The sequence below is a fragment of the Felis catus genome, chromosome A2 (genome assembly GCF_018350175.1).
Source record: "Felis catus isolate Fca126 chromosome A2, F.catus_Fca126_mat1.0, whole genome shotgun sequence".
Classification (NCBI taxonomy): Eukaryota; Metazoa; Chordata; class Mammalia; order Carnivora; family Felidae; genus Felis; species Felis catus.
The window spans coordinates 82,535,001-82,557,616 of record NC_058369.1 but is presented as its reverse complement, the minus strand read 5'-3'; the positions used below and the strand labels follow the sequence as shown (position 1 = coordinate 82,557,616).

At 35.6% G+C, this 22,616-nt stretch overlaps 1 protein-coding gene across 8 annotated transcripts in view; it reads right to left on the bottom strand.

Moving 5' to 3' along the window:
* PHTF2 (putative homeodomain transcription factor 2) overlaps nucleotides 1–22,616 on the bottom strand; it is a 128,057-nt gene that overhangs the window by 13,445 nt on the left and 91,996 nt on the right. For 4 of the 8 annotated variants that reach the window (XM_023250299.2, XM_023250300.2, XM_019825381.3 and 1 more), the window contains 5 exons: nucleotides 16,644–16,830; nucleotides 14,740–14,895; nucleotides 8,600–8,818; nucleotides 2,044–2,172; nucleotides 116–388 (listed from right to left, as the gene is read on the bottom strand). In XM_023250299.2, the coding sequence (XP_023106067.1) occupies nucleotides 116–388; nucleotides 2,044–2,172; nucleotides 8,600–8,818; nucleotides 14,740–14,895; nucleotides 16,644–16,830 (964 nt within the window). Of the gene's footprint in view, nucleotides 1–115; nucleotides 389–2,043; nucleotides 2,173–8,599; nucleotides 8,819–14,739; nucleotides 14,896–16,643; nucleotides 16,831–22,616 lie in introns of those variants that run through there. The other 4 variants (XM_023250301.2, XM_045052302.1, XR_006594156.1 and 1 more) reach the window with 3 other exon arrangements.

The window sequence follows — 22,616 nt, the reverse complement described above, 5'->3', positions numbered from 1 at the left end:
AACAGGAAAATAATTAGCGGGTCAAATGATTTAATGAAATACTAAAATACTTCAGGAATTATCTATTATGAAAAGGATAAAATATTCTCTATTCAAAATTCTATATTATACTCACCTGTTTGTAAGTTCTTTCTGCTACACAGAGCAAAAAAAAGAAAATCCACACAAGAGACACACGAACCACGAAACTTATTATAACCATAGAAAGAACTATGACATCTTCATTAGAACCAAATGCAATCACATAAAGTTCTGAAGCAGAGTGTGCTGTGAGTTGTTCCAAGTCTGTAGCTTGGGAGAGTCGGAAAACAAATGGAGTTAAACCCAGGATTAGAGAGATTGCATTTCCAAAAATCTGGTATCCTATTCCTGGTATATGGCTGTTCACCTATATTGAGAGAGAGAGAGAGAGAGAGAGAGAGAGACAGAAAGAAACCCAACCATACATAAATTTTATCTACAGTAAAATGAATTCCTATTAGGCATTATTTTATTTATAGCGGTATAAAATCATTTTGTTAAAATATATGAGTTTTAATACACGAATAATGAAATTTAAATTGACTCAAAGTTTGAGAGTGTACTACAGGTAGACTGTAAGTCATTATATGTTCAGTTTTTAAAAACAGTTCATTATCAGATTTCTAATTCACTAAGTAGATGCAAAAGGATGAACTATTTTGGTCTTACCTAGGTCTGGGGAAAAAATTCTATAGATCTCACTATTTCAAAAGTTAGAAATATTCACAAATACTTCCATATTAAAAAGAATGAGATCTCAAAACCACTTAAGCTCAGTACATAAAAAGAAAAATCTAGAATTACACTTATTTGATAAATTTGCAATCTGTGTTTTCCTTCAAAGAGCTCAGTATACAAATGGATATCTCCTTAATACTTTAAAACCATTTTAAAAGAAAATGTGTTAGAGGGGGGAAAATTAAATAAAAAGGGGAAAAAGGGAGAATTATGAAAAAGGAAACTGGAAATGAAATAATGGGAAATATAAGACTGGTAGGACTGGGAGGGATCTAGCTAACTTTCTATCATCATATTATACATTCTGGAAACAACCTGCTAGTTCACAGACAGCTAAGGTATGGAGCACCAACTACATCCACATCTCCAGAGATTCCTTAGGAGTATGTCATAGGATGGAAATCAATTTCTAGAGCAGTTACTTTAATTTCTGTCCTCCACAAAGTATGCATAATAGTTCTTACATAATGAACAATGCATGGAAATTTAGAAGTGTAAATAAAATTGGGGTGCCTGGGTGGCTCAGTCGATTAAGCTTCTGACTTCGGCTCAGGTCATGATCTCACGCTCTTGAGTTTGAGCCCGGAGATTGGCTCTGTGCTGACAGTTCAGAGCCTGAAGCCTGCTTCAGATTCTGTGTTTCCTCTCTCTGCCCCTCCCTCGCTCACACTGTCTCTCTGTCTCTCAAAAATAAATAAACATTTTAAAAAATTTTAAAAAAAGTCCAAGTTAAATCATGCCTAGTTGCCCAAGAGGAATCAGATAAAATTTAAAAAGTAGTAATGATTTCATAAAAGACACAATTTCATAACTGAAATTAAAACCCATAGTATTTGTACTCTACCTCCTGAAACTACTCAAGACCTGTTACCTCTAGCTGCATTTACTTCTATATATTTAAGTGGGCAAGCAAGTATCAATATAAATATTCTACTTTGATTTTTTTAAATAATAAATGAAGCAGGAGGGAGGACACAGGAAAATAAGGCTTCATCAACACTTGTGTATGTCTAGCACAATTTGATCCATGAAAAGCAAAAGAAAGAATAACATAAAAGAAGAAAATTTTAAATTGCATCATCTGTTCTTGGTCAGAAGAATGAAAACACTAAAGCATGATGGTGGTTTGGTGACAAATCACTGTATAAATCACAAACAGGACCAAATACAAATACTTTTTTTTCATGTTGAAGAAATAAGTTGTAAACATAACATCCTAGTATTTATTATATTAATAATTGCTGTCTTATTCTTGAACTAAAAGAATAATATTTAAGCACTCACTCTGTTCATTATCATTCCACTGATTTCAAGCACAGACATGTCTGCTTTCTTGCAGTCATTGCCTTCCCACACTATAGCACTTATTTTCTCTAATCCTGGGTGGGAATTATGGAGCCAGGGCAAATGACTCTATAAAAAATAAACAGAAACTGGTGAATACATTTATCACATTTCATAAATAAAACGTGTGTATATATACAAAATACACTAAAAAACAAATTGGTGAATGCATTTATCACATTTTATAAAACAGAACATATATATGTCTGAACATGGGTATACCTGTATCTACATACACCCAATTTCAAAGACACTAAAATTCTATCTTAACATTAATTAGCATATACATTGAACAGATGGCATAAAAATTACAGTTATAAAAATGTGTACATTAAGAACTTCCTCTAATAGGTATTAGGCAAGCTACTATTCAAAAATCCTCTAAAATGTGTCAGTAAAAGCCCTTAGTTGTCAATTGCCTACATAGCTACTAATATAGTAGTGTTCAAAAACAAATGGATATCAAATTGTTCATATTATTGACTCTCCAACTTACGGTCGTTCAATACAAAGCACATGACAGCTAAGATTTAAACCTCTCTGAAAGACTAAACAGTGATACAATCTCATCCTGGAAGAGACTCTTCCTCATGCCCTTACCCTCATTGTTTAATTTAGTTACTTTTCTGTATTTTAATCTAGCATTTCCCCAAAGGATTAACTTTTTTTTGTTCCTTTGAGTATATATTGCAAATGGAAGCACATGATACTAAAAGTACTCTCTCAATGCTTCAAGAAATAGAAAAAGGCAAAAAAAAAAAAAAAAAAAAGAAAAGAAAAACTGAAAGCCTTAATACAAAGGATCAGATGCTTAAGTTTGTTTTTTTTTGTTTGTTTTAGATAATTAAAATAATAAAACTTTGGGGTGCCTGGCTGGCTCAGTCAGAAGATGTGCCTCTTGATATTGCGGTTGTGAGTATGAGCCCCACATTAGCTGTAGAGATTACTTAAAAATAAAATCTTTAGGGGCGCCTGGGTGGCTTAGTCGGTTAAGTGTCTGACTTCGGCTCAGGTCATGATCTCATGGTTCATTGGTTTGAGTCCCATGTTGGGCTATGCACTGACAGCTTGAAGCCTGGAGCCTGCTTCAGATTCTATGTCTCCCTCTCTCTCTGCCCCTCCCCCACTCACACTCTGTCTCCCTCTCTCTCAAAAACAGATAAAACATTAAAAAAATTTTTAAATAAAATCTTTAAATAAATAAGTAAATAAATAAATAAATAAATAAAACTTCAAAATAGGATGGTTGGGGATTAAAGACAGCAACAAAATTCAACACTAATCTTTACCTTATCAGATATTCATGAGAAGTTAAAACATTAAAAGATTAGACCCAAAATGGGATGAATTTACATTACGGTATTACTAACTTATTTTTATAACATATTTCATTAAAATAACTTCTAACAATGAGTAGAAGAATCTACTATAGTTATAGTTATTCTCTGAAGGACAGAAATGTGATTAAAATATGGTAAAGGTAAGTTTTTTGAAAACTTAAGGAATTATTTTCCTGTAGGGAGAATAAAATTGCATTGATTTGTTTTGATTAAAGAGATAAAATAGTCATTAATAATATGTAAGAAAACAGATATGGGAAGTTATCATTCTGAATCAAACATTAATTTTCTGCATGTAAAGCTATATATACCAGGTTTACTATAAGCAGAATAAAAATTGATGAATAATTACAGGCAAACCGTAATGCCACTAGCCATATTATTAGCAAAGTTCTTTTACATTTAGTTTACTTGACTACGAAGAAGTTTTCTCTAAAAATTTATCTTTTCCACAGATATGGTATTCGGTATTTTAATATACACTAACCATCATAGCATATATTTCACTATTGGAGAGCCTTCAAAACTGTTAAGACATTAGTTATTAACTATCCACTTAATTCCACAAAATATTCTAACTAGGATAAAAGTTATTTGCTTTCCACGGAAATTTAATCATTATGAAACAACATGGGCTCAAAGGCTAGGAAGAAGAGCTAGAAGCTGAATGCAGAGTGTAAAGCCTGGAGAGACAAGATTTCAACCACTGATTTACAGGCTTCTAATCTTTTTAAACTCTCAGTCTGTTAACAGTGAATTAAAGCCTTCCCAATTACATGAAGCAAGGCATATCAAGGTCTATCTAGGACAGAAATAGGAATTCAAGAAGTTCACCCTCCAAAAGTATTCATTTTGCCCAGTCACCTTGCAGTTACTTTACTTAGCATTTGATATCATCTTCCTATTTCTAGAAAGCCAACAAGTAGGAGAAAGAGAGCAACTAGAAACTGGTGAATTTAAAAAGAGTTAACTGGGAAAAAAAAAAAAAAAAAGAAAAACCCAACCCAACCCTGTATCTGTGTGTGTGAAATATATTCTGAAACCACAGTCTTGTTGCAACATGTGCTGTCTACAGTGTATGAAGAGCAGCATTACATGAAATGCTTTTTCAGAAAGGCTCAAGGAAAACTGAATAATTCCATTTCATAATTTTATCATATAGGTTCTTCTTGGTATATTTTTCAGACTAAAATCTGGATCCTCATTCAAAATCTCAACTGCTTTGTTTCATGTTCATTCAAAACTGCCTGAAAACATTAACACTTAATTGGTACCATGTTTTATTTCAAGTAAATTCACCATGACAACCGCTTTACTGCAGTTTCTACCTGTGGGAACTGTACCCATTAAAATCTGGCTTCACCTACTGCAAAATGAATTTCACTTGAATATGGCCTCATACTTCATTATATACTCAGCCACGATAGGGGAGAGAAGTTTTCTGCTGTAGAAATGTTTCAGTTACTATTTCCAAAGAAAATAAACAATAAAACAAAACTACAGATTTGGTGACATCCTGCCTAGAACACACAGATTCAGATGCTCATTGTTTCTTCGCAAGGAGGTATTTTTCAGTTTTTATGGTGGGCAGAAAACGGTCCTCCAAACCCAATACAGATCTTAGTCTAATAAGAAAAAACTGGTAGCTTTTCATTAAAGGGAGCTAATTTCCATTACATGGCTACTATTAAAACTGAAGGTATGAGCTCATTTTTTAGAAGCCTGAGAATAAGAAATGTGTGTAAAATCAAGTCTTTAATCCGCAAGCAAAACCAATGTAAGTCTGTGATACTGTAATTAATATGCAGAGTAGAACATTAAAAATCGTACCAAAAAGGAGCAGAGTAGTGGGATAGATTTAGGGCCAAATAATTCTGTACAGCATTCTTTAAAAACAATTTGGAATGCTTTGAAAAAACTGTATTTCCTTTCATTCATTTACTCAATTTTTGTTAAACACCTACTAAGTACCAAGCACCGTGTGATATAACTATGAGCAAAAGAACACACAGTCCCTGTTTCTATGCCTCTGATGGTGTCACTGGGAAAATAGCTCACAGGCATTTTCCTAAACTTCAATTCCAGCTCTCTGCCCAGTGACTTAGATGAATATCCAGGTGACTCATCCAACAACCTATTCTCATGGATTGTTTCTTATTTTTTGCTTCTTAAATTCCAAGGACCTTCAGCTACTCCCATGGCCATAGTCTGGGCCTTGTCAACACACTGAATTGCTCGACTTCTCATCTTACCAGGTCTCACAAACCTTCAATTCTAAAACACTTCTGAACACACCTATCCTTCAGTCTATCCCCTTCTTGGTTTCATTTTCTTCTCTGATATCTAACATTGTTTGGACTCTTAGCATTTCCATTATTTCATGGTCTCTCCTGTTCCTTGAATAACAACTATTTACTGAGCACCTACATTGTGTGACTTTGGGTGTGTTATTGAATTCTGAGCCTCAATTTTCTCATCTATGAAATAAATATATAACCATATATAAAAGATACACTACACTGTTGTAGGTTGTGAAAATTATATGACATAATGCTTCTAGATTACTATGCACAGTGCCTGGCATGTAGTGAATGCTTTTTAAATGTTTGCTTTATTGATTACCATAACTGTATTTCAGAGACTATCACACAACTGTGTGGATTGAGCAATCACAAATTCATGGTTTCAAATTCCATCTGGACCTTCAACAATATGGCAGTGTGACTCTTAATGTGTTCATTGGCTTGAATACATGCACAAACTCTCTTCACTTTTCACAAATGAGAACTATGAGCCGTCACCACCAATCCTATCATCTCACTTGTTGTTAACAGACCTCCTGGCCTCCTGCACTACATTAGGCAATAATCCTCTCATCATCTTACTAATTTTTCTCTGTGCACTTACTCCTCCTCCTATTTCAGCAGAAGATGTGTTCCCCTTCCTATCAAAGGCAAAACTTCCTAATTATGGTTCCCCTCTAGAATCCTAAGAAATCTCATTCAACAACTTCTTCTCCTGTATCTCTTCAGTCCTTCCCTCCTGGGTTTCCGCTATGTACACAGGTGCTCAAGTATCTCACATCTTGGGGGGTGGGGGGTGGGGTGGGTGGGGTCAAAACATTCCCTCAATTCTATTTCTCCATCTTTTAACAATGTTTATGGCTTAATTTGTAGCCCAAAGTTTTAAATTTTAGGATATTTGAATTATTGATTGCCTCATTTTGATATTTGAATGTGTTTCTTGTGTTCTTCTTTAAAAAATTCTTCTCTTACCAAAAGTAACAAAGATTTTTCTCCTATATTTTCTTGTAAACATTTTAAGGTTTTGTTTCTTCACATTTAGGAACTATCTGGAATATATTTTTATACATGAATAATCATTTGATCTATAACTATATACTGAAGAGTTCATTCTTCTCCCGATGGTTGTAATGCCACTTACGTCATATATTAGAGATCCATGTAACATGCACTACTTCAGGGTTTTTTATTCTGTCCCATTGGTCTATTTGTTTATACACTGCCTTGGTCTGCTTGGGCTGATATAAGAAAATACCACAGAATTTCTATGGCTTAGAAACAATAGAAGTCTATTTCTCACAGTTCTGGAGGCTCGAAGTCCAAGATCAAGGTGCTGGCAGTTTTGGTGTCTGATGAGATCCCACTTCCTGGCTCAGAGACTGCCCTCTTTTTGCTGTAACCTCATAATGGTAGAAGGGGCAAGGGAGCTCTCTGGGGTCTCTTTCATAGTGCACTCTACATATTCATGAGGGCTCCACCCATATAACCTAATCACCTCCTAAAGGCCCTATCTCCAAATACCATCACCTTGGGCTTTAGGTTTCACCAAAGGAACTGGTGAGTGGGAGGGGGAGGGCATAAACATTCAGTCTATAGCAGACGCCCATAGCATACTATCTTTATTACTATATGTACTTTCTAAGTAAGTTTTTATATCTGGTAGGGAAAGTCTCCCTGTTGTTCTTCAAAACTGCTTCAGTTATTCTTGACATTTTGCTCTTCAATGTGGACTTTAAATCAGTCTAAGTTCAACCAGACAGACAAACAAACATAACTGGTGGAATTTTGATAGAAAAAGCAGTGATAATGGACGTCTCTGAGTGTTTCTGCCTTTAATAGAAACACTTCTAAAATCTCATCATTATAGGTTTTTAGAAGCTATAGCTCTTTGATAGCTACCTTTTAGTGGATTAAGGAAGTTCCCTTCTACCTCTAGTTTTCTAAGAGTTTAGTTGTTGGTTTTATTTTTAGGATTTGATGAAAAGTTAAATAAGAGAAAGAAGAGGAAGAGTGAAAATTTTAAATAACCACCGTGTTTCTGGACTGGTGAGTGGATGGATGGATATGTCACTCACTAAGATTTTGAGTCCCAAAAGAAAAACAGATTTATAAGGGAAGATGGGGTGTTTGGTTAAATTTGAGATACTGGTGGAACATTCAAAAGAAGATATGCTATAGAGGTGTGCTGTCCAATATGATACCCTATTCACATGTGGCTATTCAGTACTTGAAGTGGCTAGTCTAAATAAGTTGTGCCTGTCAGGGCTTACAATAGATTTTGAAGACTTAGTATAAAAAAAGCAAAATATTTCATTAGTATTTTTCACATTGGTTGTAAGTTGAAGTGAAAATATTTTGAATATACTGGGCTAAGTAAAACATATTAAAATTAATTTCACCTTTTTAAACATTTTAAATGAGGCTACCTGAAAATTTAAAATTACATATGTGATTCTCATTATAGGGGCTCTTGGGAGATATAAATCTGGTATTGAGATATAGATTTGTGAATTACAACCTTATAGGTGGAGTTAAGGCCATGAGTGCTGGTCTGACCATGAAGTATGCTGAGGGAGAAAAGGACTAATGCATCTAAAACACAATTTGACTTACAAAACTCCATTTACCAACAACCTCTCAGTAGCAACGTCAGAGACACAACCATAATATAAATACTGAGATTCTATGTTCCAATGAAGCCAGACCACAGCTCACATAAAAAGGAAAAAAAAAAAAAATCACAGGAATATTACTTTAATTGAATGTAAGCTTTTCTTTACCTCTATAAAATTTGTACATACATTCAAAAAAGCTGGACTGAGAGCCCCAAATAACCCAATGCTGTAAACTAACCTGATGAAAAGGGTCGTCTCTATATTCTTTTTTCACACTTGGATTAATTTGAGGATTTTCCATATCTGTCTCACTGGTACAAGATGACCGGCACTCTGCACAGTGTAACAAGTCTTCCCATAATACATCTTCTGTTTCAGATTCTGGCCTTGTACTCTCAGAATCCTGTCTGGAACTTGAACAGCGAGAGCTGCAACTAGTACCCGATTTAGGGGCATCCTGAAATCAAGATATTCTTTGACATTAATACAATTTATGTACCCTTTCTAAATCAAAGGATTCTATCAGAACCATACTTTGCTACTTTTTGCTGCAATGACAAGTACACTGTCAAATGACAGTGAAATAGAGAGCAAAACATTAAAGATATATATTAGTGTTTAAGGAGTAACAGAATTTTCTTATTATCAAAATCTATTTGATTTCACATCTCAGCTCAAGTGTTATTTTGCATGCAAAGATTCTGCTTGTTTTCTCTTACATTTTTATACAAAGTTCAGAATTCAGGCAAGCAGAGACCAGCCTAAGTTCATATGAACTGTATAGTCAATGAATATTAACCAACTTTAACTGATGTCTTTAACGTATTTTGAGTATTAAGAGTATTTTCTTACTCTCATTTTTTTTTTTTTTTTTTTAGCAACAGTGGATCTCATGTACCTACTGTTTTTGTTTTTCAAACAGAAGTTCAAGAAACTGATGTAAAACTGGTAAATAATCTATACCAGGAAGATAACTACTAACTCATGTTTTTGAGGTCATCTATGGTACAAAAGTGAAACCTAAAAGGTAGAAGTTACATAATTTCTAATCAGTTTACTTCTTTTCCTAGGAGTTGTTATTGTACAAAATAAATATTCTGAGTAAAAGTTTGATTTAATAATTGAAAACGGAATGCCCGAGTAGCTCAGTTGGTTAAGCATCTGACTCTTGGTTTTGGCTCCAGTCATGACCTTATGGTCTGTGAGATGGAGCCCCACATTGGGCTCTGCACTGACAGTGCGAAGCCTGCTTGGGATTTTTTCTCTTCCTCTCTCTCTGCCCCTCTCCTGCTCATATTCTCTCTCTCTCAAAATAAATAAGCTTAAAAAATAATTCAAAATAACTTTTACTGAATAAAGAATGGTAATCCTTACAGCCAAGTATGCTGAAATTTTCACATTTATTTTTAGCTATCCTATGTCATCACTAAGACTGTCAATTTAACCTTTAAAATGTTTTATGTGTATCTCTTTCTCCTTCTCATGCTATCACCAGCTTTTATCATCTACACTTTGCTATAAAGAGGCTCCTAACTGACCCCTATCCGAAAGGCCTTCCCCACTTTCCAGATTAATCTTCCAAAAGTGCAGCTTTTTTCCATTCCTCTGATCAAAGTCCTTCTGTGACTTCATACTGCTCTCCTGGATAAAGTTCAAATTCCTTCACCAGCATGATTGTCTTCAAATGTGCTATTCTTTGGACTTTGGTTCTCCACCTGTCCCTACCACAACCTCTCCTCCAGTGACAAGGGGCTACTCCCCAGCCCCTAAACCTGTTTGTTCTTTGCCACTCTAGTCTCTAATTATGTTCCTACCTTGTATCCTATTCTCCTTTACAACCTACTCAACCAAGCGTCTGGAAAATGCCATCTGTATCCCTTTCTAGGTGGCTTACCTTGTTTCTGACCCTTAGTTTAGCCTTCTACCAAGGGGCAATAAAACCACCTATCTTAATTAAAGAGACACTGAAAATTAAATGAGCACTGTAGCTTTTAAGACAAACCAGGTACAAAGCAGGGGCTCCACAAATGTTAGTTCTGGAGCCTTCTATTTTTTAAAAAAAATTTTTTTTTAACGTTTATTGATTTTTGAGACAGAGAGAGACAGAGCATGAACAGGGGTGGGTCAGAGAGAGAGAGGGAGGGAGACACAGAATATGAAACAGGCTCCAGGCTCTGAGCTGTCAGCACAGAGCCTGATGCGGGGCCTGAACCCACAAACTGTGTGATCATGACCTGAGCTGAAGCTGGACGCTTAACCGACTGAGCCACCCAGGCGCCCCTGGAGCCTTCTATTTAGAGTGATCCCTTTGTCCCTGAAGTGAGGTATTATTATTTATTTTCATGACAATAAATTTTACATTCCTATTCAGCATCTATAATATTGTCTGTTATTAAATGTTCATGTACTTCATATTCTCAAATAAGTCATAACTCTCAATTACACTGTAAGTCAATGAAAGACAAAAACCATTTTTTTGCCACCCTCACCACAAGTTAACAAAATATCTTGAATGAATGAGACAGGTTATTGATAATTAATTTACTGATATTAGAATGGAGCACCATGAAAACACATTTAGTGTGCTGATTACGGATTTGTGGGAGAATTGTATGTTTGAAGGAGAAGTAAAAGTGTTTTGAAAGAGTTGAGCAGGAAAGTAAGTAATCAAAATAAAAAAATACAGAAAGAAAAAAGGTAAAAATCAGTCTGCTTTGTCTTATAAAAAGCACTCCAAAAATATATGATTCACTAATGCCAACCAGAATACTTGAAGCATAAGCAGTTTTCACTACAACTGTTTTCATTAGCTAGCAAGGCACAGAATGCATTAGGAAACCAGTAATGGCTAGTTTAAATTTTTTGATAAAACTAGCTAATTATCTATCATTAATTTCTGATGTAGATTTGCTAATCAGATACAGAAATGAGTAACAGGATTAAAACCCTGATGATTATTTAACTGAAACTAATGGGTGATTTTAGGGATAAGAAAATATCTCTAATTCTTTACAGATGCATTTTGCCAAATACTGATTAATAAGTGGGCTACTTTACAAATGTAAAATCTAAAAATTATGGTCTATAACTGATTACATGCCAAACAGAATTTTGCCTGCAATATTTAGGTGATTAATGGCCACTTTGGATTCCGCTACAAATTGCTGAATAAGGGCTAAAAATTAGAAATTTCTGAATTGAAGAAAACGGCTCAAGTTAATAGCTCATTTAATTTGGTTTGCTCTGCTCATTTTAAATCATTTTAGACATTTAGCTAAAACTGAGCATATAATCAAATTAAGGGGAGAAAAAATATTTATTTGAAAGGAATAAGAATTTATAACATAAATGCTTTGTGCCAGGCAATTGTGCAAATCTTATTTAATCCTAACAATCCAATGAGGCTTGTCTCTCTCCACTGTACAAACGCAGAACTGAGACTCAGAGAAGTTAAATAACTTTTCCAAAGTCACTTAAATATTCTGAGTCCAAGCCCACAGTTTCTTTATTATGACTGCCATCAAAACTGAAACCTAATTTTCAATAGGGAATAAAAACTGAAAGGTATTTGTAGAGTTAAACAAAGCAGGATGGGGCAGGCAACTGGGCAAATGCCTAAAAGAAGGTATCAATTCCACAGGACATCCCCTGTGCCAGATAATCAAGTAACTCTACCACCATCTTCCCAACAGGAGACTAGAAGAAGACAACCAGATATACATAGTGGATAGTAGAAAAAGGCAAGAAACTGGGGCAGGAGTGGGGGTGGGAGAGTTGAGGGGTGGGAGGAAAGAAGGTTAAGTGAAAGTCTACATACTGAATGACAAGACCACCTCATTCCCAATCTCCTTGATGCCAAACATTACGGCAGCCTAATATAATATCTACCACCCTATACCACCAAAGATTGGATGATTCTTCCGGAAAAACTAAAATCCCCTAAAAAGTGTATCTATAGATATTGACATTCGAGAGCCTTATAACAAATGGCTGTATCCCTAACCACTCATTTTATAGTGAAGACCACCAGTTCCACCCAAGCACAAAGTGCTTCCCAAAATGATTCCTTTGTGCCTCACCCTGAAAGAAAAAAATATCACCAGTAATTTGAAAAGAACAGAATAATATATACATAAAGAAGTAAAACAATATTACAACACTGTCTCAATTTTACTTATTCAAAGGAGGTTTCGTTTTGCTGTTTTTTTTTTTTTTAATGTTTGTTTGTTTTTAAGAGAGAGAGAGAGAGAGAGAAAGAGTGCAAATGGGGGAGGTGCAGAGAGAGCAGGAGACACAGAATCCAAAGCAGGCTCCAGGCTCTGAGCTGTCAGCACAGAGCCAGATGCAGGGCTCAAACTCACAAGCCATGAGATCATGACCTGAGCCAAAATCAGATGCTTAACCAACTGAGCCACCCAGGTGCCCTTGTTTTGCTTTTTTAAAATACCCTGTGAGGTTGATTTGAGAGTCAAAATTTTCTTGAACTGAAATGTAGTTTTTAAAGAGATTTTTTTAAGTGTTTATTTAATTTTGAGAGAGAGAGAGAGAGAGAGAGAGAGAGAGACTGAGCCCAAGCGGAAGAGGGGCAAAGAGAGAGGGAGACAGAGGATCTGAAGCTGGCTCCATGCTAACAGCAGAGTCCAATGCTGAGCTCAAATTCATGAACTGCAAGATCATGACCTGAGCCAAAGTCAGATGCTCAACCGACTGAGCCGTCCCAGTGCCCCTGAGATACAGTTTTTAAAATATGTTCTACCCCTCCCCCGTTCATGCTCTGTCTCTCTCTGTCCCAAAAATAAATAAACGTTGAAAAAAAAAAAATTTAAAAGAAAAAAAAAAAAAAGGGGGCGCCTGGGTGGTGCAGTCGGTTAAGCGTCCGACTTCAGCCAGGTCACGATCTCGCGGTCCGTGAGTTCGAGCCCCGCGTCAGGCTCTGGGCTGATGGCTCGGAGCCTGGAGCCTGTTTCTGATTCTGTGTCTCCCTCTCTCTCTGCCCCTCCCCCGTTCATGCTCTGTCTCTCTCTGTCCCAAAAATAAATAAACGTTGAAAAAAAAAAATTTTTAAATATGTTCTAGTCTAAAGCTCCTCACTTTACAGATAAAGAATCTGAAGACAAGATTTTATTTTTAGGTAATCTTTTACATCATTAAACAAAGATTGAAAACAATGCCGATTTGCTACTTATCAGCCTTATTTAACCCGAAACCTGGAAGATTTTAAGCAACATATTTATTTAAAAGTTAAGATCAGTAGAATATTGTTCTGCCCTTCAAGAATCTCAATAGTTCAAAATATAGCTACAAATCAAGAAGAGCAAAGATTATGGGGTGAAAACAGTACCTTCGAAGCCAAATAATTTATTCTCTTAGAGAGTGGAGACCTCTTTCTGTAAGAGGTCCTGAAATCCCTTCTAGTACCAACTGACTTCTAATGATACCTAGTGTAACACTGAGAAATTAACGAGACTGAATTTCACAAGTATATCAGATGATCCAGGTGAACAGGTGATCCAGGTGAGCAGACACACTGGCATTAGTGTCTGCCTAATGGCAGCCACTGAGAGAAGAAACATAGCCACAGTCACCAGCAAGATTAAACAGAGCTACAACCACAGAGAAGAATGTACAAACAAGTAACTCTTCTAAGCTTAAAACAATCAAGGTATTCACACTCACAGCAAGCATAATATATTATTTTTCAAAAGTATAGCCCTAAATCATCCAGGAAAAAATTCTAATATAGTCTAAAAAGAGGAGAAGGCAATGTTCATCAAAAAGTGACACAAGTGACATCTGCCTTGAAGTCAGGTAATGAAGTTTTCTGTCCTTAGAATAAAAACTAAAAATACAATTGAATGAAATTCTTTTTCTATTTAAATAGTTTCAAGAGATGTGAAAAAGTTGGAAAAGGGTTTAGAGAAAACCAAATATTAATAAAGAAAGAATCAAAGAAGAAAAAATAATTGAATTTTATACTATAGGAAACTCAATAACTAGTAATAGTAACATGAAAGTCATTTGGAATGATAACTCTACTATAATCAAGAAGCTATAAAGCCTTTCATACTGTGAAAAAGACTAACACAGGCGTTCACAGATTCTCTCTCTAGGATGGTTGTCTTTAAAAGCAAACAATGAACTGAATGTATGAGAGTCTTTGGAGAAAATGCACAAAATGAGAACAAATGTGTAGCTATCTATCATGTGTGGGATACACAAACCCAAAACTGCTACTCTATAAACCCAGGTCATATAACAAGGTATTCACACTGATGGGATATATTTATTTCAGTAATTTTATTCAATTGTTGAAAGAAGCTGTAAATTAATAACATATAAGTAAGTATGTATACATATACATAAGGACAAAGTATATACCTCATTAGGGTAATGTTTCTTATAATGGTGTGATTTTCTGTTTCGAAGAATGCTCTCAGAAGTCCTGTCCACATGACGGCGTAACGGATATCCTGTTTCAGGGCCTTCTTCACTGGAGACTTCATCAGAAACATTTGTTATTGTCCTTTGAGTATCCTAAGTTGAGAGTACAGGAAGAGACTTATTGGTAGTTTATGACTGAATTTGTTACTTTAAAACTGTAAGAGTTTAAATTATACATACATACACATATGTCTTCAAAAACCTCAAAGTGATTGATTAGTATTACCTGATTTTCTTTAAAAATGTCTTAAGTTAGTGACTATACTGTTATTTCAATTTTAAGAGTAATTCAACAGCTATTTGTCAAATACTGTCCTATAAAATTTCTGCTCACAAAAGGATGAGAAATAGATTCGAAAATTAAATATAAAATAGGATAAAAGAAGAACAGAGACCATTTTTTTAAAAGGAACTGAGAAAACCAAGATGAACTTATTATACTATTTCTACAAACCCAAAATGCGGTCAGTTATAAGCCCATTACTGGTTTAATAATGGCTTATGAGGCAGGGGGAAGTGAATGGCAGTTGTATGTATGTGTATATCAGACAGACAACATTATGTCCATACCAATTTGTAAGAGACATCCAGAGTTTGCAAATTCTGAAACTGGGAGACTCCAGAACTTTAGTTTTGATTTTCTCAATAAACTCATATAACTTTAGTAGGTAATACATAGCTAAAAATGTGTTTGAAAGCAGTAGGACTAAAAACTTATCTGGTGAATGATGATAGTAATGTGAAGCTCACAGTATTAAAGAGCTAAATGCTTCCAAAATCTAAAATCAGAGTAAGGGACTCTATTTCACTGCACCCCATGGTATTTATTGTATGCTACTGGTACTGAAAATACATGTATTGTCAAGTGGTAACACATATTTCACTCAAACCCAAAGAACCAACATAAATGTTCATGCTCACATTCTATATGTAACAGAAGCAAACATCTTTTAATTTGGCCATACTGTTTGATTGTAACAGTTTTTTAAAGAAAAAATTACTTAACAAAAAAAACTGAAACAAAGAGATATATAATATTACAATAGGCTTTGTTACAGTAAATGCTGGATTTCTTTATTATTTTGGAAAAGTAAACAAACAATTGCTATCCTTAACAAATGTCATCAATAAGAATTTTTTTTCAAATTAAAAACAAAACAAAATGAAACAAAACAAAACAGAACAAATGTGCTGACACCAAGGTAATGAAATGAAAAACAGGTAATATTTTCTTATGGAGAACATGGATGGAAAGCCACATGCCTAGTTCAGTTTCTAAAATAATTTAAATGTTCCATTCAAAACAAATTCTCACACACACAGAGAAACGAGGAAAGAGAAGGTAGGTTTAACAAACATCAGTTATAAATTATAAAGTGCTTTAACATTTAAAATTTTTTTTAATGTTTTTTAATTTATTTTTGAGACAGAGACGGAACATGAGCAGGGGAGGGGCAGACAGAGAGGGAGACACAGAATCTGAAACAGGCTCCAGGCTCTGAGCTGTCAGCACAGAGCCCAACGCGGGGCTCGAACTCACGGACTGTGAGATCATGACCTGAGCTGAAGTCAGACGCCCAACCGACTGAGCCACCAAGGCAACCCCAAGTGCTTTAACATTTTGGAAAGATTGGAGCCATCAATCAATTCAGAAGGTACCAAGTTACACTAGCAATCAAATTTAATCAAGTAACTTTATTTTCAGCTTTATCAGTGTGATTTGTAAAGGCTACAGAATAAATTCTGGAAAAAATACATACTTCAAAGGTGATTCCGATGTCTAAGTCACTTTCCATCAGCTGATAAAAGATCACACAAACAATTTTAAAAATCACACTTACTTTGCTGGAAATGTTCCTCAGTGTTCCTGTGTGCCACGTTGTCTCTTCTGGTCCAACAGTTTCACACTGAGGTTCATGGCTTTGTATTCCCTCCTCACTGCTTTTAACAGTTTTTTTCCCTTCAAGGGATACATAGCCATTGTCAGTCTCAGTTGATTTATCAATTGAATTCTTTGCTTTCTTTGATCTAAAAAGAAGAAATTGCAGAAGCATGTTATGTAGACCTAGCTTATTTTCATGGGTTACTGATAGAAATTATGCCCTGTTAAAAATTAAATCTGGTAGTTATTTTTCAGAATTTTAATGGCTATCTTATTTTTTACAATAAATAATTTAGAAATAGAATACCTATCATGAAAAGTAAGTCAATAATTGTCAATCAATGTCCTAATTTAGCTTACTTGATTGGTTTTGAGGTCTTAACAAATATCAATTCTAAGAGACATGCCCTAACTTATCAAATGATTCTTGATTAAAATCACTTGGTCTTTGTGAAAAATCTATGATCAAAATTTTGTCCTTTTTATTACAGTTAATAATATATTTTAAAGTTTTATTTAAAAACTGTTTCTAAGGGTCCTTGGTGGTTCAGTTAGTTAAGTGTCGACTCTTGATTTCAGTTCAGGTCATGATCTCAGGGTTGTGAGATCGAGCCCCAAGTTGGGCTTTGCACCGACAGCACGGAGACTGCTTGGGATTCTCTCTCTCCTCTCTCTGCCCCTCCCCAACTTGCGAGTGCATGTGCTCTCTCTCAAAAAATAAACTTAAAAACAAAAAACAAAAAAACTGTTTCTATAATTATTAAATTGTGACTGGTGGTTTATCTTGGTTTTAACACTTTTGCTTACCCCAATACTTTACTATTAGTATATATAAATAAATATCTCTGATAAATTCATTGTAGTATACAAAGGAGCCATATGACCTTTTGTAGCATAAAAATATGTGAAGAAAGGGAAAACTTTATAATACAAGTTTCTGGGCGCCTGGGTGGCTCAGTCAGTTAAGCATCTGACTTCGGCTCAGGTCATGATCTTGCAGTTCACAAGTTAGAGCCCCGCATCAGGCTCTGTGCTGACAGCTCAGAGCCTGTAGCCTGTTTCAGATTCTGTGTCTCCCTCTCTCTCTCTCTGCCCCTCCCTCTGCTCTCTTTCTCTCTCTCTCTCTCAAAAGTAAATAAACATTTAAAAAAATTAGAAAGAAATATAAATAATGGACAAAGTAGACATGAACAATGCAAAGAAAATAAAGAAGTAACCTCTTTCACCCACTAGAAATACTCTGGAAAAAATATTAGCATCATGTAGCCATTAATTACCTAAAAGGCTACCACTGAAATTCTTCACTTATAGGAATTTAATTATTTTCAATACATAAAATACAACATGTAAAATAATAAGACTTTTTGGTTAACAGGCCAATGCTTGAAGAGTCTTTTTCAGAAACTCTCAGAGACTACAGAGGGTGAAAGAATAGCTATCCAAAAGAAATAGCAGAAATATAGTGGAAGTCCCACACAAAATTAAAATGTGCTCAATGCAGATTAAGCCTAAATTATTAAGCCTGTATTATTAAAAAGCAATTGCATTTAACTTTATTTAAATAAATCCCCTTGAATTTTCTGCAGAGTATCAGATTTGCAGGAAAAAAATTATATTGCTTTTTTAAAGGCCAAAAAACAAAAATTTTTTAAATTTCTCAAAATTTTTTAAAACAAAAGTGTTTTTTTTTTTTTTAATTTTTTTAACGTTTTATTTACTTTTGAGACAGGGAGAGACAGAGTATGAACAGGGGAGGGTCAGAGAGAGGGAAACACAGAATCTGAAACAGGCTCCAGGCTCTGAGCTGTCAGCACAGAGCCCGACGCGGGGCTCGAACTCACGGACCGCGAGATCATGACCTGAGCCGAAGTCTGCGGCTTAACAGACTGAGCCACCCAGGCGCCCCAAAACAAAAGTTTTTAAAAATGCACACAAAAAACATATCTTTAATACTGTAGTTAACTCAGTCATATTGGAATCTTTTAGAACTTTGTAGGACCTTAGAACTCACCTATTCTAAATGCTCATTTTGGAAACAATGGATCAGAGATATAAAGAGATCTAAGTAATCTAAGTAACTTATATAAGGTGACAGAACTAGTTAGAGGCAAAGCCAGCACTAGAATACAGACCTTCTGACTATGAAGGTAACTATATTCTCCACACTACCTCCAAGTGCCTCCTCTTGGGGAAATTGCCTGATAGGATTTCTTAACACACTCATCAAAGCCTAAAAAGCTTTTGTTTTATACAAACAGGCCTCTCTTCTTCCTGATCTTCTCCTGAAAGGTTACTAAATGGTACAGACCACACTTCCCATAAGCTTCGCAGATGTCTGATGCCTTCTAGTCATTCAGAACACATCTCCATAGAGTTGCAAGACTCAGAAGCCCAATCTCCTGACCCTTTTCTTTCTATATGACCCTAAGAGATGGAGAGACCAAGGGAATGAACCATCGAACAAAGATCACTTAAGAGTTACAGAGGGAAGGAGGAAAATGGATTAAAGTAGAGAGGAGAAAGGGCAAAACAGAAGACAAAAGACGCAGAGAAAAATGTGTGACCCTCTCTGCCTCAGGAATAAAGTGATAAAATCATCAGTTATTAATTGTTCCCTTCACATCTCTCCCTTAAACACTGCGCAACATGTGGATATAGAAAAAGACCTAGGGAAATACAGTCTTGATATCTCAAAAATGTGAGAATTGAAAAGCTAGACCAGTGTGCTGGAAAGGGATCTATGAAGGTTCTTAGAAATTACACTGGGGTGGAAAAACAGGGGGAAAAGGAGATGAATGGGATGAAAGAAGACTGGAAAATTGGTAGAACTATTAATCAGACAGGATATGCAAGAGGAGAAATTTATCTTAGAAGATGGAAATGCTGGCCCTCAAGGGCCTAGGAACATCCTTAGAAAGATCACTAGGCAGTTGAAAACACAGGCCTGGAGGCCTATAGTCAAAGTAGAAAAAATAGCTGAAAACCTGCAGAGTGAACCAGAACCCTAAAGGGCAAAAAGATAAAGGCCTAGTGAAAAGGGCTTTGAATCAGTAGTAACTGCTGCCTCTGGGATTTTTCTGAGGGGAATGTACTCTTGGTGGAGGGGAGGATGGAAGTACTAGCAGTAACCCATTCCACATACCTTTCTGCTATCTCCCTTCCTCTCTTCTTTATCTCTACTTCCAATCTTCTCTGGGTTGTTTCTTTCCCCACTATCTCCTCAAAGTACATGGAACACCCTCAGGAGACATCAACAGTAAGTTACTAAGCTATAGCAGCTTTCTGATGTTTCTCACAAACTAAACGCAGAGAAGTTGCAAACCAAGCTGAAAGGACAAAGAAAATAGCAAATATAAGTACCACTCTCAGAGTTTACAAAGTAGCTCAAAATACAAACTGAGGCAGCTTGGCAGTGGCTGGTAGTAAGGGCTCTTGCTTGAGAAGTGCTGCAGTGGGGCAGCAGGGCAGACCGGTGGCAGCCAATAACAGCACCCCATTCAAGGACAATTCTGGGGCAAGGTGTCAGGTGTAGCCCAATGGGGTTTTGGGAATGGGCTACAAATGGAGACTAACTGAATAAATAAGTATACTGAGGACAATGGGAATCAGATTTTTCAGTGATAGAGAAGGAACATGTGAATATAAAGAAAAGATGAACTTTGAGGTACCATATTTGAATTGGGGCTATCATTGCAAAGTCATGGTTTATAATACATCTAAATATAGAAATAAAAGTAGAGGGATACACACACACACACACACCACTTTCCAGCTCTGCCCACTAAGAAGGTCTGGGAGTTTGAACAACACAACAGCAATGAGCACTTTTAGAACTCAGATCTTGCTTTCTATATACCACCCTCCTCGAAGAAATGGATGACTCCAGGGCTGAGACAGAGGAAGTACAAGCTGAACCTAAAACATTTTGTTGTTCTAGAAAGTAAGAAAGTGATCAAGGAATGATAGGGAAATATCAAAAAGACAAACTGCTCAAAGGGGCTCCACTGGCCAAATTTAGGCCAATCTGATCATCAAAATGAATAATGACATTAACCAATTGAATAAAATGAAAATCTAGGAATAAATAAGGGAAAGCTTATCCTTAAAGCAGAATGTCAACTAATAAATGCAGAAGAAATGACAGAGAAAGAAAAATCACCATTTGGCAACCACCATAATTCAGGCAATAATCATCAAATAGATGCTAAAACTAGAAAGTGAAGGTGGGATGAGAAAGAAGTTATTTTTATAATCTTCATGTGTCTCCACACAGGAGATTTGTTGATTATAAAGGGAAAAGTAAATATACAATGGAGAAATCTGGTAGATATTATATTAAGTGATTAACGTCAATATCAGCAGTAAAGGAACAAATTTACTTTGTTTTCCATCTGATAGGATGCAATAAGAACTAAGTATCACTTCTCTGATATTCCTGCCAAAAATGCATAACTTGGGTTTAATCATGAAGAAACATCACACTACTAACTCAGTATTATGCTGCTAAATGTTAAACAACCAGCTCTACAGTCCTTGTTTGTAGTGTTTCCTGATTTCCATGGTGTAAGTAATCCCACCATGGCCAGTTTCAAGTACCAACCAACTGATAATGCTGACCTTGGAGTTAGGAAAAGATACACATATTTGGCACTCACAAGTCATTTGGAGTCAGATCCCAACCAGAGGCAAACCTAAATTAAGTGACTTTGTACAAAATGACTTCCTTCTAAGTCTTCAGAAATGTTAAAAACGTGAAAGTTGAGGAAAGACTGATGTCTGTTCCAGACTGAAGGAGACTAGAGAGACATGACCCAGATTAGAGCTTCTGTCGGAAGGAACAAAGCTATTAACAGAGACCATCAGAATTTAAATGGGGTCTCTGGGTGAAAGATATATGGGAGTTCTTTGTGCTGTTCTCTCAACTCTTCTAGAAGTTTGAAATTGTTTCAAAATAAAATCATATCTTTTAAAAAGTACAAGCTGATTTGTACCCTGATTAGGGTATTCTTTGGGTTTGAGCATCACAAAAATGCGGAAAGGAAAGAGAGAGTAGGAAAGCTAAATTCCAATTAATGGAGGTAAAGAGGGTCAAAAACTGGCTGCTCCAGGTGATGTTTAGTTCCACCACTGACTGCTGTGTCGTTCATAGTGCCATTAAGAGCTGAAAGTAAGAACCTCAGAGAAAAATATTAGTTTCTCAAAAGGAACACAGGTTACCAAGACTCAGATGCTTTATTACCACATTCCATTGTTTTAGGGAGCAAAGATACTAGAGAAAGGGAGTAGGACTGAGAGATATATTTAAAATACTAATACTGTAAAATTCTACTTAGACTATTTTTTAAAGGGATGGGTACTTCATTCAAGTCAACTTTAAAATATGTACAAAAATAAAAGTGAATAGCATTTTGATTTTAAAACAAACATATGTATCTAAATCATCATTCTCTACCAAAAATAAAACACACAGTACAAAAAAAGCTGGTATTAGGAATTAAAGTACTGTAGTATAGAAAGAAATGGTACTTTTTTCGTATTATCCACCAAAAAAATCTACCTTTCGACAGCTACATTTAATGCATATAATACATTAACTTGGTAAAAACCAGAGTTAACAATTTTTTTCTTAGATCAACCCAAATACCATGAGTCACAGGCATGTGGGCAATGAGGTTAGCAGTGTGGTGAAAACAGGAGACATACTAGGCCATACTGCTCTTAGTTATTTCTGTGATAGAAACAGTATTTCATGCATTGGATTTTGAACAAAAAGCATTTGCAAAGAAACAATGTGCAATTCCACTGCCATGGTCAAGGCTTACCATGTTTTATAACTTTATAGTTAATTTTGTAACTAGCCTACTACATTAATCTTTGAATGGCATGACCTGTGTAGAATTGTTTTAAAAGTCTTATGCTTGACAAGTCAAGA